Source organism: Canis lupus, chromosome 17 (genome assembly GCF_003254725.2).
Source record: "Canis lupus dingo isolate Sandy chromosome 17, ASM325472v2, whole genome shotgun sequence".
NCBI classification, from domain to species: Eukaryota; Metazoa; Chordata; class Mammalia; order Carnivora; family Canidae; genus Canis; species Canis lupus.
Window position 1 is genome coordinate 2,237,790 of NC_064259.1, and position 13,693 is coordinate 2,251,482.

General features: G+C 49.8%; 1 protein-coding gene across 10 annotated transcripts in view; it reads left to right on the forward strand.

Annotated features, from left to right (window-relative positions):
• The window catches only part of DCDC2C (doublecortin domain containing 2C), a 94,024-nt gene that overhangs the window by 21,043 nt on the left and 59,288 nt on the right, over positions 1-13,693 (forward strand). For all 10 annotated transcript variants that reach the window (XM_049095719.1, XM_049095716.1, XM_025454753.2 and 7 more), the window contains exons 4-6: positions 2,523-2,651; positions 9,698-9,835; positions 12,649-12,691. In XM_049095719.1, the coding sequence (XP_048951676.1) occupies positions 2,523-2,651; positions 9,698-9,835; positions 12,649-12,691 (310 nt within the window). The remainder of the gene's footprint in view (positions 1-2,522; positions 2,652-9,697; positions 9,836-12,648; positions 12,692-13,693) is intronic.

A 13,693-nucleotide genomic window follows, 5' to 3' on the forward strand; every position in this document is an offset into this window, starting at 1 on the left:
AAATATTTCCTATTAAACATTAATGAGCACCATTGGTGGTACATTGACTATAGTTTTATGCCTTTAACTTCTCTTATTTCAGTTATTTTTGAAAATCAATGATTTTTTTGTGACCAGAGCAACCCATGCCCGCGGTAAATAAATATATAGTTTTAAAAGGTATACATTAAAAGTAAGTGTTCCTCCCACTTTATATCCCTGTATCTCTAGTGACTTCCCAGAGGCAACCACTGCTAACCCTTCTGGAGGGTCCTTGGAGTGCAGGCTCCCAGGTACACACTTTGGCAAACATAATATCCTACAAATACTGTTGTGCAGCCTCCTTTTATTTTACCACATAGTGTATTTTGGAGATGGTTCCTTATGAGCACACATGGGTAAGCTGTGCTTTAAAAAAAAAAGGCAAAAAAAAAAAATAAGCTACAAAGTTTCCCAAAATTTGGATGTGCTCTAATCTAATGGTGCTGGGCTTTTGCCATGTGCCAGGGGCTCCTGCCCACCTGTTACCTCTCCATCACCTGCGTTCCTGGGAAACCGTTCTTGGGTGTTCCAGTGGGGTTGGTCGGTCAGCCATCCAGCCGGCGACCGGTCTGATGCTTGAATTCTGGTGTAGCAAGGTCTAGTTCATTCTTCATCTCAACTAGCAAACTTTGGGTGACGTGTTTAGTCCAGCATGCCCTCTGAACTTGTGATTTCCTAATTTATAAATTGGAGATAACAGTTCTTTCCTTTTTGGGGGGGTCTTTTAAAATTAAAATATTCATATGGGTAGCTTTCCCCATGTTTGCATGCTTATTATAAATAAATGTGAGAACCTAGAAAAGTGTAAAGAGTGAAATAAAAATCCCTCATCCTACACTTCGGACAACCACTATTAGCTGGAGGGACACTTACTTTTCCTGTTCTCTTTGTATCTTCTGTTGTGCATTTTTTTTTACGACATTAATTATATTTGACCATTTCCCCTGTAAATATAAATTCTGCATAAACAATTTTAAACGGATGCATAAGTGATTATTGTATGGCTGGGCCACAATTTATTTAACCATTGCTCAGTTCCTGGACCTAGAGGTTGTTTTTATGTTTTTGTTTCTATAAATAATCCTGTGGGAAACATCTTTACATATAAATCTGTTTCATTTCCATGCATTGGATTTTGCGAAATGGAAAGAATGGGTCAATGGTTATTAATCCCATGCATCTCCTCAGTCTATGTGACCAGCTTGCACCTGAGGAAGATCGTGATACTCTGAGCAGCGCTGCTGTATGTGTCTGTGTGTCTGTCTGCTGGGGCTGCCACAGTTTTGGGGGGGATACAATTCAGTTCATAACAGTGCCCATTACCCCACACTCAGGATAAGCATGTATGTTAAATATCCCTGAAAATTTAGATGAAAACCCAACATGACCTTGTTTAAACACTTGTTTCATTATTAGTAATCTGTGTTTGTAAAGACTTTTTGAATAAAACACTTAGGAAAACCAATAGATGGAACAGGGTAGCAAATATTATTTGGAGTGATAGCACATAAGTGCATTGTGATATAACTTGCACAGAACATTGTTTTCTAGGGTTTATTTTGGGGCAATATTTTACCCATGGAAGGAGATGGTCTCTGCACTGATTGGAAGCCCCTTACCATAGAGCATTAGAAAAGAAAACAGATTCTCTGTATTTTCTCACAAACATATTCAAGTTTAGATTTGCTCTAAAAAGAAAAAGAGATGTATTCATCCAATTTTAAGTTATTTGCATTACAGGAAAAACGGCAACAAAACAACAGTAACCATAAATAATAATGTAAAAAATTGAAAGCTGGAATCGTAAAATCGAGCTCCTTAAGGTTAAATACTATTCATTGCTTTTAGACTTAAAGAAACAAGGCTCGTATTTTACATTATTTTAGTAGGAGTCACAAGAGTCTAAAACTGTTGCCAAGTGACTTGGACCAGGTGGCACAGCCTCATTAACGGGAGAACCTTGCCATGTGGTCTCTCCCCTCTGCTGACCCCCTGCTTCCCTCCAACACAGGAGAAAAATAAACCTGCTGGGACCTCGGCGAAGCTGCCTTAAAACTGCACGAGTGAAATCAGTTGTTTTATTATCTTTTCGGAGGATTGCACATTATTTCCTCTTGGACACTATCTTGGCTCCATGGGAAGGGACAGTAACTGCATTTTTAAAGTCAGAATTCCCCCTTTATTTGCCAAATGGGCACAATTTTCTTCCAGTTTACTCACCATAGTGGAGGCGTGTTATTTAAAAAGTGGAGTTTCGTTCTGTTCACATGGGCACTTGATTGTGAAAAGAGGTTTCCCTGCGGTATTGCTGTGTCCCCGGGCCTTCAGCATCGAGCCGCTTGGTGATGGTCCCCGGCGGGCCGGGCCGTGTGTCCGAGGGCCGCCTGGTGCGGTGCGTGCCCCTCCTAGTCCTGTAATGAGGGGTCCTTCTTGGAATTTCCAGTGTTTCACCCTCAAGTGTAAGGTGGTAATGAATGCTTTTTTTTTTTTCATTCTTACAGTGTTTTCACAAATGGAAGACTGTTTATCCCACCTGTAAAGATTATCATACCCAAGTTCACTCTGACCGAATGGAACAGCGTGCTGGCCACAATTGGGGAAAAAGTCTTCCCTCTAGGAGGCGTGCGAAAGTAAGGCTCCGGCACCCGTGGGAGACCCGATCCCAGCGCGGGAATGTCTGGCCTGGACCAGCAAGGCCTGCGATGCGACATCGTTAACTCTGAGTCTGATTCTTTGGGGGAGACAGTATTTCCTGTCTTTTTACCACACTTATTTTTAACCGGTTTATTTCATTTTTCATTCAACATAGTTTATTGAACATCTGACATGTGCTAGGTGCAGTGAATTTGGTGAATGAGGCCATGGGGATGGGGAGAGGAGGGGTGGCCAGTGGTGGGGTAGACGGGGGGGACAGAGGTGAGGTGGCCATGGGGACGGGGAGGGATGAGGTGGACAGAGGGGGGATGGAATGGGGACAGAGGTGAGGTGGCCATGGGGACAGGGAGAGGTAGGTGGATAGAGGGGGGTTTGGAGTGGGGACAGATGTGAGGTGGCCATGGGGACAGGGAGAGGTGGGGTGGATAGAAGGGGACGGAATGGGGACAGAGGTGAGGTGGCCATGGGGACAGGAAGAGGTGGGTGGATAGAGGGGGGATGGAATGGGGACAGAGGTGAGGTGGCCACGGGGACAGGAAGAGGTGGATGGATAGAGGGGGGTTGGAGTGGGGACAGAGGTGAGGTGGACATGGGGACAGGGAGAGGTGGGTGGATAGAGGGGGTATGGCCATGGGGATGGGGAGAGGTGAGGTGGCCAATGGTGTGGGGTAGACAGAGGGGGTACAGAGGTGAGGTGGACATGAGGATAAGGAGAGGAGGGTGGCCATGGCTGGTTGTGGGAGTGAATCCAGGGACAGTCTGGTGATCTTAGACCAGGGGCCTGGTGTGGATCGGTGGACCAGAAGGACAGAGCAGTGGGAGCAGCAGGGCTAGCAGGTTGTAGAGGGAAAGGCTAGGGCTTCAGCGCTGGGAGCACTGCCGGGGATGAGGAGCCCCAGCCTCTTGCATGGGGGTGAGTTGAGGAGGCGTAGGGAAGACACAAACCTTCCAGGTTGAAAAGTAAGAGGTGTGGGATGAAGGATCATCTTTTTTTTTTTTTAATAATAAATTTATTTTTTATTGGTGTTCAATTTGCCAACATACAGAATAACCCCCAGTGCTCATCCCATCAAGTGCCCCCCTCAGTACCCGTCACCCAGTCACCCCCACCCCCCACCCTCCTCCCCTTCCACCACCCCTAGTTCATTTCCCAGAGTTAGGAGTCTTTATGTTCTGTCTCCCTTTCTGATAATTCCTACCCATTTCTTCTCCCTTCCCCTCTATTCCCTTTCACTATTATTTATATTCCCCAAATGAATGAGACCATATAATGTTTGTCCTTCTCCGGTTGACTTACTTCACTCAGCATAATACCCTCCAGTTCCATCCACGTTGAAGCAAATGGTGGGTATTTGTCGTTTCTAATGGCTGAGGAATATTCCATCGTATACATAAACCACATCTTCTTTATCCATTCATCTTTCGATGGACACTGAGGCTCCTTCCACAGTGTGGCTATTGTGGATATTGCTGCTGTGAACATCGGGGTGCAGGTGTCCCGGCGTTTCACTGCATCTGTGTCTTTGGGGTAAATCCCCAACAGTGCAATTGCTGGGTCGTAGGGCAGGTCTGTTTTTAATTCTTTGAGGAACCTCCACACAGTTTTCCAGAGTGGCTGCACCAGTTCACATTCCCACCAACAGTGCAAGAGGGTTCCCCTTTCTCCGCATCCTCTCCAGCATTTGTGGTTTCCTGCCTTGTTAATTTTCCCCATTCTCACTGGTGTGAGGTGGGATCTCATTGTGGTTTTGATTTGTATTTCCATGATGGCAAGTGATGCAGAGCATTTTCTCATGTGCATGTTGGCCATGTCTGTGTCTTCCTCTGTGAGATTTCTGTTCATGTCTTTTGCCCATTTCATGATTGGATTGTTTGTTTCTTTGGTGTTGAGTTTAATAAGTTCTTTACAGATCTTGGAAACTAGCCCTTTATCTGACACGTCATTTGCAAATCTCTTCTCCCATTCTGTAGGTTGTCTTGTAGTTTTGTTGACTGTATCCTTTGCTGTGCAAAAGCTTCTTATCTTGATGAAGTCCCAATAGTTCATTTTTGCTTTTGTTTCTCTTGCCTTCATGGATGTATCTTGCAAGAAGTTGCTGTGGCCGAGTTCAAAAAGGGTGTTGCCTGTGTTCTCCTCTAGGATTTGGATGGAATCTTGTCTCACATTTAGATCTTTCATCCATTTTGAGTTTATCTTTGTGTCTGGTGCAAGAGAGTGGTCTAGTTTCATTCTTCTGCATGTGGATCCTCTCAATAGATGCAGAGAAAGCATTTGACAAAATACAGCATCCATTCCTGATCAAAACTCTTCAGAGCGTAGGGATAGAGGGAACATTCCTCAGCATCTTAAAGGCCATCTACGAAAAGCCCACAGCAAATATCATTCTCAATGGAGCAGCACTGGGAGCCTTTCCCCTAAGATCAGGAACAAGACAGGGATGTCCACTCTCACCACTGCTATTCAACATAGTACTGGAAGTCCGAGCCTCAGCAATCAGACAACAAAGACATTAAAGGCATTCAAATTGGCAAAGAAGAAGTCAAACTCTCCCTTTTCGCCGATGACATGATACTCTACATAGAAAACCCAAAAGCCTCCACCCCAAGATTGCTAGAACTCATACAGCAATTCGGTAGCGTGGCAGGATACAAAATCAATGCCCAGAAGTCAGTGGCATTTCTATACACTAACAATGAGACTGAAGAAAGAGGAATTAAGGAGTCAATCCCATTTACAATTGCACCCAAAAGCATCAGATACCTAGGAATAAACCTAACCAAAGAGGTAAAGGATCTATACCCTAAAAACTATAGAACACTTCTGAAGGAAATTGAGAAAGACACAAAGAGATGGAAAAATATTCCATGCTCATGGATTGGCAGAATTAATATTGTGAAAATGTCAAGGTTACCCAGGCAATGTACACGTTTAATGCAATCCCTATCAAAATACCATGGACTTTCTTCAGAGAGTTAGAACAAATTATTTTAAGATTTGTGTGGAATCAGAAAAGACCCCGAATAGCCAGGGGAATTTTAAAAAAGAAAACCATATCTGGGGGCATCACAATGCCAGATTTCAGGTTGTACTACAAAGCTGTGGTCATCAAGACAGTGTGGTCCTGGCACAAAAACAGACACATAGATCAATGGAACAGAATAGAGAACCCAGAAGTGGACCCTGAACTTTATGGTCAACTAATATTCGATAAAGGAAGAAAGATGGGATCCCTGGGTGGCGCAGCGGTTTGGCGCCTGCCTTTGGCCCCGGGCGCGATCCTGAGGACCCGGGATCGAATCCCACGTCGGGCTCCCGGTGCATGGATCCTGCTTCTCCCTCTGCCTGTCTCTCTCTCTCTCTCTCTCTGTGTGTGTGACTATCATAAATAAATAAAAATTAAAAAAAAAGGAGGAAAGACTATCCATTGGAAGAAAGACAGTCTCTTCAGTAAATGGTGCTGGGAAAATTGGACATCCACATGCAGAAGGATCATCTTTATGGGCAGTGATGGTCCCCAGACGGTGGGCCTTGGGGTGGAAGAGCCAAAGCCTTTACTCCTATTTCACATGTTGATTATCTCTCTTGGGGGTAAATTAAAATGTAAACGATTGATTTACAATCACATTTACAATCAACGGTTGTGACACCACCGAGGGAGACTGAGCATCTCTTGTGAGCAGGACAAACTGTTGGGCGTTTAGAGCCACGGGGTCGGGGTCGTCATTAGCCCTAGCGAGGGAGGTGAATCCCAAGGTGACCCTACGCATGCCGGGCAAGTTAGATGTCACCTAAAAATCCGTACCGCGGGTCCTGGATGATTCCAGAATGCAGCTATAAATATCGGTGTGTGACTCTCAAAGACAGAGGGACAGTCGTGCGGGGCAGACAGACTTGTGTGCCCTTTTGGAAGGGCCAGGAGCGGTCGTGGAATTAATCCCACGTGTTACACGTGAAATGGCAGAGGCGAAGCAAGCAAGGCAACAGGACATTAGGAGGGAAAATAGGTCATAAGATGGATAAGCTTATTACTTTTTCTCCCTCCAATTCTTTATGGTCGAGCTTAGAAGAAGTGCAGAGCCAGGGAATGAAAGAAATGCTTGGACGTACGAATAGTAGGTTGATTTGGTCTCCTCACTTCCTGGAAGGAACACTTAGCCTTCTAGAACAGACGTCCAAACAGACCCGCGCCCCCAGTCTCGTCCTGGCAAGGGGAGCTCGCCCGAGGGAAGACCTTGACTCGAGCTTCTCCAGGGTCCGGTTTCCTCCCAGCGCAGCCACTGTGGAGAGAGAGCTCACCTCCTGCACCTCCGTCCCCCGAGCCGTCAGCTCACCTCATCCTTGTTTCTGCGGAAGGCGCCCCGATCCTCCTGGACCCCAGAATCCGACCAGGGCTCCAGCTCCTCGGGCGCCTGTCGCCCGCTGGGCCTCACAGGTGCTGGGCTGCTCGCCTCCTTCCCTCCCGACGGGACCGTTACCCTGTTTGCTCCCCTCGACGGCCCCACCGCCTTGCCGTGAGGCACCCTTCGAATTGGGGGTTATGGCGAGTAAGATTTCTTTGACCAAATTTTTAAATCTTTTACATTTTTAAAAATTTTAAATTCAATTTGCCAACGTATAGTATCACCCCCAGTGCTCATCCCATCAAGTGCCCTCCTTGAAGTTTTCCAAACGGCAACCCAGGCTGTCCCCCCGCCTCCCGCGATCCCTCGTGGCGCTGCGGGAGTCGCTTCCCTCGCACTTAGCTCCGTGCTGCAGGGCCACGGTCCGCGTGAGTCTGTGCGGGAACCTTCCGAGGCCCGTGAAGGCGACTGGTTTCCGGCGCGCCTTCCCGTTTGCAGGAGCGCGTGGCTTGCTGCGAAGTATTTTTGCTTCCAGGTCTGGAAGGCGTCACTTCCCCGTCCTGTGCCTTCCGTGCTGTTGAAACATCTGATGTCGGGGCGGCTCTGGCTCTGGGGCGAGCCCTCGGAGGCCGCGTGCCTCCCTGTGTGCCATCCTGTGCCCGCGGGCCAGGGTTCCATGGCCTCTGATTCCACGCCGGCTGACTCCAGCGAGGTCCTCTCCCTCTCTTCAATCCCGAGAAGTTCACCTTCATGCATTTCTCTTCCTTCCCACTTTAAAGTTACTTTTTTGAGATTCTTACTTTCTGGCTGTTGGCACTCCTGCTCGGCCTCATTTCTCGGCTTTTCTCGAATTCATGTTCCTTCTCACGCTGCTTTCCCCCGGGACACCCCTCACGGCGTCTTCCCCACAGCAGCTCGTGTCTGCACCCCTCCTGCTGGCGCCCCGCACGGTGCTGTCTCCACGACTCCGTCTTCGCTTCCATATTTCTGTTTCTTTTTTATGCATTCTTGTTTCATATTGATACTATCTCCTCCTATCTCGTTTATAATATTTTTCACGTTTATATTGAATTCTGGGCCCATGTGCTCCATCACTTCTGCCTCTGGTGGAATCCACGGAGCACTCCGCGGTGGAGCCTCACTGGCTGGCCCGCCCGGCCCTGCAGCCCCTCGGCCCACCTGCCTCCGTCCCACCCTGGCCTGCTGCCGGCCTCTGTGCTCCCCTGACGTAGTCCTGGGGCCACTCGTTCCAGCCATCGGGCAACGTGGGCCCGGGGACAATGGCAGGAGAGGAACAGAATTCCATGCCTCACTCTTTCCTTGGGAGCTTTGTGCTCCTTGTCACGGCCACCTGCTGCCCGCATGCTCTCCAGTGGCTTCTCACGCTGTCTCCCTCAAAATTCTTCTTGGTCACCAGGGAGTGGTCTCAGGCAGCCATTCCCCTGGGGGGCCCGGAGCAGCAGCAGCAGCCGGGCACTTGCTAGAGGTGACCGAGTGTCCCGGTCCATCTAGACTCACCGAATCCAAGGCCCTGAGGGCAGGGCCCGGCTGTCTGCGTGTTAGCAAGCCTTCCAGCTGGCCTGTGCTCAGGTTTGGGGAGGATTGATGGAGGGAAGGACAGTCCTGTGGCTTCTACCTTTTCAGCGTGACCTGCCCCCTTCCCACGCTGGAGATTGCTGCTCCGGTTCCCGATCGCCTCGCACACCCTTGCTCTGGCAGCCAGGCCGGGCTCCTTTGACTCCCTCAGCCGCATCGGCCTGACGCACCCACCGGGGTCAGCTATCTGTTGCTTGCACGTAGCTCTTGTCTGGTCTTCCATGGCAATCTCCAGTCACTGCGGCAAAATCAATCATCCTTTCCCTAGAATATTCTAGGCTCCAGAATTCACCGTGCAAGTTCCCTGTGTGCCTTTCACCTGTAGTGATAGTCGACCCCTGCGTCCTGCCTCCCCAGATGGCGTTACCATCTCCCGTGGGGAAGCCCTCCCACTGTCCCCACCCTCCTGCGTGCCTCTGCTTTTGTGAGGCCTACAGCCGAGTCTGGTTTTCCTCCTCTCAAAAGTCCGGATCTTTGCCCTTCTCTGCTTAGGTTTGTGTCCAAACCCTGGCTTTGGGCGAGCAGTGACTTCCTTTCCTCATATTTATGTCCAAGACAGTGTCCATCTCATTGTCCGGTGCTCAGCATTGAATGGATGGAATCATTTCTTAAGATGAATGAATGAATGAATGAATGAATATTTGCTAAAAAAGAGTACAGAGTAAAAGGTAGACAAATATTAGTCTTTTGGTGCTTATAAAAAGGGGCATTATTTGCTGCTAAGTACTGGTTTGTTTTCCAAGTATTGTTATAATAATATAATCCAATTTGTATTAATTCTTGCTGTTATTAGTTAAAATTAATTGAACACCAACCAAGAGCTTAAAATGTTCTCAGGGGCCTCTGAGTACTTGTACATAATTAAAAATATACTTTAATTAAAAAATCTAAAATTGGAAAGCAAGCCTAACTCTGGAAGAGCAGCTCCCACGGGCTTTAATTAGCTCGTCTGGATTACGCTCGCCGACGCGGTCATGGCTTTGCCCCTAACCCACGTCCCAGTCGTATGGTCTGCAGCAATGCCCCTAGCCCGGAGGTCGCTGCCCTAAAGTCTCCTGCCTGTCTCTTCTTGCTTTCTTCACAGATTATTTACCATGAACGGGCATCTTTTGGACAACTCCAAGGATCTGCAAGACAACCACTTTTATGTTGCTGCAGGACTGGAGACCTTCAAATATTTCCCTTACTGGAAATCCTCAAAGGTGCCCAGTGAGGTCCAACAGTGAGCACGCTTCATAAATTAACCTCTGGAGTTGGTGCAGTTTGCCTCTTTTCCTAGTATCGCCCCCGAGCATGGCCAGTTCAGCTGTGGGTTGTTTTTCTGCGTATATGACACAGTTTTGGATTCTCACAGCTGGGCACGTGGGAACCCCTGTCGTTCGATGTATCACAAGGGCAGTGAGCCCTTGTGTTGTGTGTTCTGCTTTTTCCCTGGGGCCACTGGGCGCCTCGGACAGGAAGGGTCTCCGTGTGCCCAACAGTCGCAGAGCGGGCCCCGGGACACAGTCGTGATAGCCCATCTGGCGCCTTGTTCTGTTTTCTGAATTTAGCAGGCTTTTCCTGACCTGGAATCCAGAGTTTGTGTGGGGCAGCAGGCTCTCCTGGTGGAAAAGGTGGTGACTGTTAGAGCGGAGCCCAGCCCGGGCTTACGGGGTACACCAGGGTGTGCGTGTTTGTAGACTCGTGGGAACGTCTACAAGGAAGACGAAGGCACGGGTGGGATCTCCCATCCCATCACTGAGGAGCACGCACAGCGGCTGCCCCTTCTGGGGCATTTTGCTCACTCCGCTGCTTGCAGTCTGAATTTGGCCAGACGAGCTCTTGTAATTAGAGCATAATTCTCCCCCGTAGGCTCCTGCCTGAGGGACGCCCTGTGGACTTACTCTGAAGAGCAGCCCAGCGTTGGGGCTCTGACCTGCTTGCCCAGATGTTGCCAGACCATCCCGCACTGATGCTCACGTAGACAGGCGTGGACTCTGCGTCCACCCGCAGTTCTCACAGTTCAAGGACCTTGAAGTCCCCTCATAAGGTGGTCTCAGTTACATTCCCAGCACACAATTACACTTGATGCTTCCTTAGAGAGACTTCCGTGTTCCACCCACCTTGCTTTTTAGCTGTGCCGTAGGTAAGAGCTCCAGTGTTCCCTGCTCCAAATACCCAGAGGGCCAGCAGTAGTCCAGAACACTTCCTGACTTCCCTGGTGTTGTACTGGCCAGATTCAGGAGCCTGTTTATTAGTCTGGGCCCCTCAGAGGCTACAGTACTGGGTGTCCAGGCTCGGTGATAGGTCAGGAAGGAGGAGGTGACCTGCAAGACTGGAGTTCAGAGGTACATACCAATCCAAATCCTCAATTTTTTGTCCCAATCAAAGCCCTAGCATCAGGGCGGAGTCTGAGTTCATTGCCTTTGGATCCTCTGAGAAGACAGGGTGGGATGTGGGATGGCAGGCAGGCTGCCTCGGATATGCCTTCCTGTGGACCTTGAGCCGCAAGGGGATGTGCCTGCCAACCGTGCCCTTTGTCACCCATCCTGGAAGGCGGGGCTCTGCTCCTCCCTAACTTGGTAGCTGGGTGTCAGGTGCCTCCCTCCAGTGCACACGGAGCTCTCCTTCCTGGGGGCTGTGGGATGCAGAGTTTAACTCGGGCTCCTGGCGCCCATTCCGGGTCTGGCTGAGAGGAGTGGTTTCCAGCTGATGATGCTGGGATTTTGCGGCCTTGACTGCTCAGCCCCATGGGTGTGTTTGAACTACAGGCAGCGACAGCAGCTATTTGAGAGCCTGCCAGGGACCTTCCCTGTAGCTGCTTCTCATGTTTCTAATGGTCATTCTCTTGAGCGAAGAAAAAGAGGTGTCAGCGTCCATCTCATGGTGGAACAGGCAGGTGGTTTCGCCCCCACCCACCCTTTGAGTTCCCTTGCCCAGAGCCTGGGAAGTTGAGACGCCACCAGGGGACCTCGTGACTATTTGCACTCATGTGCTGTTAGGGCTTCTACTCTGAGGCAGAGAATGGCTTTTGTCCTGTCCGAGGGGATGACCCCACAGCAGATGGTTAGGTTAGGGTCCTGCCTGTGAGCCTGGCAAGAGCGGCTATTTCCTGATTTTGTCCACGTGCTCTTTCATGCCGAGTGTCCTACCTGCGCGGTGGGTGGAGATTACTTAGGGGCTGTTGAGATGAGGTGCATGGTCCTCTCTCCTCCCATGTCCCCTGCTCCCCACACGAGTCCCCTGGATTCTCCATGTGTTTTGTTTTCCCCTGTCACCTGTTCATGTGCTGAGCCCTGAGCTGGGTCTGTTGGTAGCTTTCTCCCTCACCAAAGAGGAAGAGAGTCCACAGAGTTGCTAAGAGAGTGATGTCCATTCTCACATGTGACGTGGACCCAGGAGGTGCCCCTCTGCTGGGGAACTGGGTGCCAGAAGTGCTCCCTCCTTGTGTAGTGATGGCGGGGGTCAGCCCCCACACGGAGGGATCAGGAGCAGGGTGTGTGCCTGGGCGCCACGGGCCGCGTCAGAGGGGCAGGCGGCTGTCGTGTGGAGGAAGCAGGCTGGGCTGGGCTGGGCTTTGCATGGGCATGGGGTCTCCTTGCTTCCCCTGGTCAGTGGAGCGGCGTTGACTAGACCCTCATGTCTCTGAGTGGTGCTCTCTCTCTGGCCCAGGGAGAGCCTGGTGCATGTGCCACAGGTCCCCGCGAGAGTGCATGAAAAATCCGTGTTTGTGGGAGTGGCTGTCAACTGTGAAAACCTCAAAGCTGTTAGAATTTCCCCCCATGGTTGTATAAAAGCTTTAGGGCATGAGCCACCTGTAACGATGCTGCCCCTGGGCCAGAATGCCATCCTGATATAAATGGAAATCCATCGGATTTTCCAAGGTGTCCAGGAAGGAAGCTGGGCAGAGCTCAGTGGGGACCGTTTCTGCTCCGAGGATGGGAAACACCTGTTGATGTGAGTCGGTGCCAGAGGGGGGACTGGATGCGCCTTCGGAATGGCCTTGTCTTTTGGTTGACTCTTATAGATTCTAGCTGATTGTCTTTTGTCTTTCAGAAAGTATACGGACATCGAGAAGTACTCACGAAGGAAGAAAATAGTAAGTCCTTTTCAGGGCACCCGGGTGGCTCAGTAGGTTGAATGTCTGGCTCTTGATTTCAGCTCAGGTCATGGTCTCAGGGTCATGGGATTGAGTCCCGTGTTGGGCTCTGCTGAGTGTGGAGCCTGCTTGGGATTCTTTCTCTCCCCCTCTCCATCTGTCCCTCCCCAGTTCATTCTTTATTAAGAAAAAAAAAAAGTCCCTTTCATGCAGCAAAGATGAGAACTGTGCTTGATCCCAGAGGCAGGTGGAAGCCAGGTCCTGGCGGCCGCACGGGTCCCTACCACCCGTGTCTGTGATGGCCAACATCTCTAACCATCTTATCTAAACTGTTTCAGAGGCTCTACTGACCTTAGTATTCATTCCATGAAGCTGCTGGGGGCCTGCTGCCGGGTCCCCTTCGCTCAGGCATGTTCCCCGCTGGGACTTCGCGGCCTTGAGGCCCCATGCACTGACCTGTTCTTTCCCAGTATCTAACGGTCAGCCCTTGATGTGGCTTTTCCCTTGGTGCAGCTCAGACTTCATAACCACATCTCAACCTCCCTCTCGGAAGTACTCTGGCTTCCTTATGCCCCTGAACCACCGTGGTGCTTGCTTGGCCGGAGTCCAGCCTTGGATGAGCCCAACCCCTCGCCTGCCCGTAGTTGCACTGAAGGGGTCAGTGTCGCTGGGGGTGATAATCCGACTGACCCGACTCTTCACCCCGGCTTCCCTGGAAAAGCCATACTGCTTAAAAAAAAATGCTTTTCTGAATACATTTTGCTCAATTTTGTCAGGGATTTTTGCATTGTCTGTTGATAAGTGAGGTTCACCTCCAATACTTCTCTTTCATGTTGTCCTCATCTGGCTTTTGGCGTGAGGGTTTTCCTGACTCTGTTGTTATTTTGGTAGCTTCCTGAGCTGAATGATCATCTTATTTTCAGTTTTCTTTCTCTATGGGTTGCCTTTGGGATTAAGTGTTTGTCAGATGAATGGGCGAGAACCATCGAGAACACAGAACTG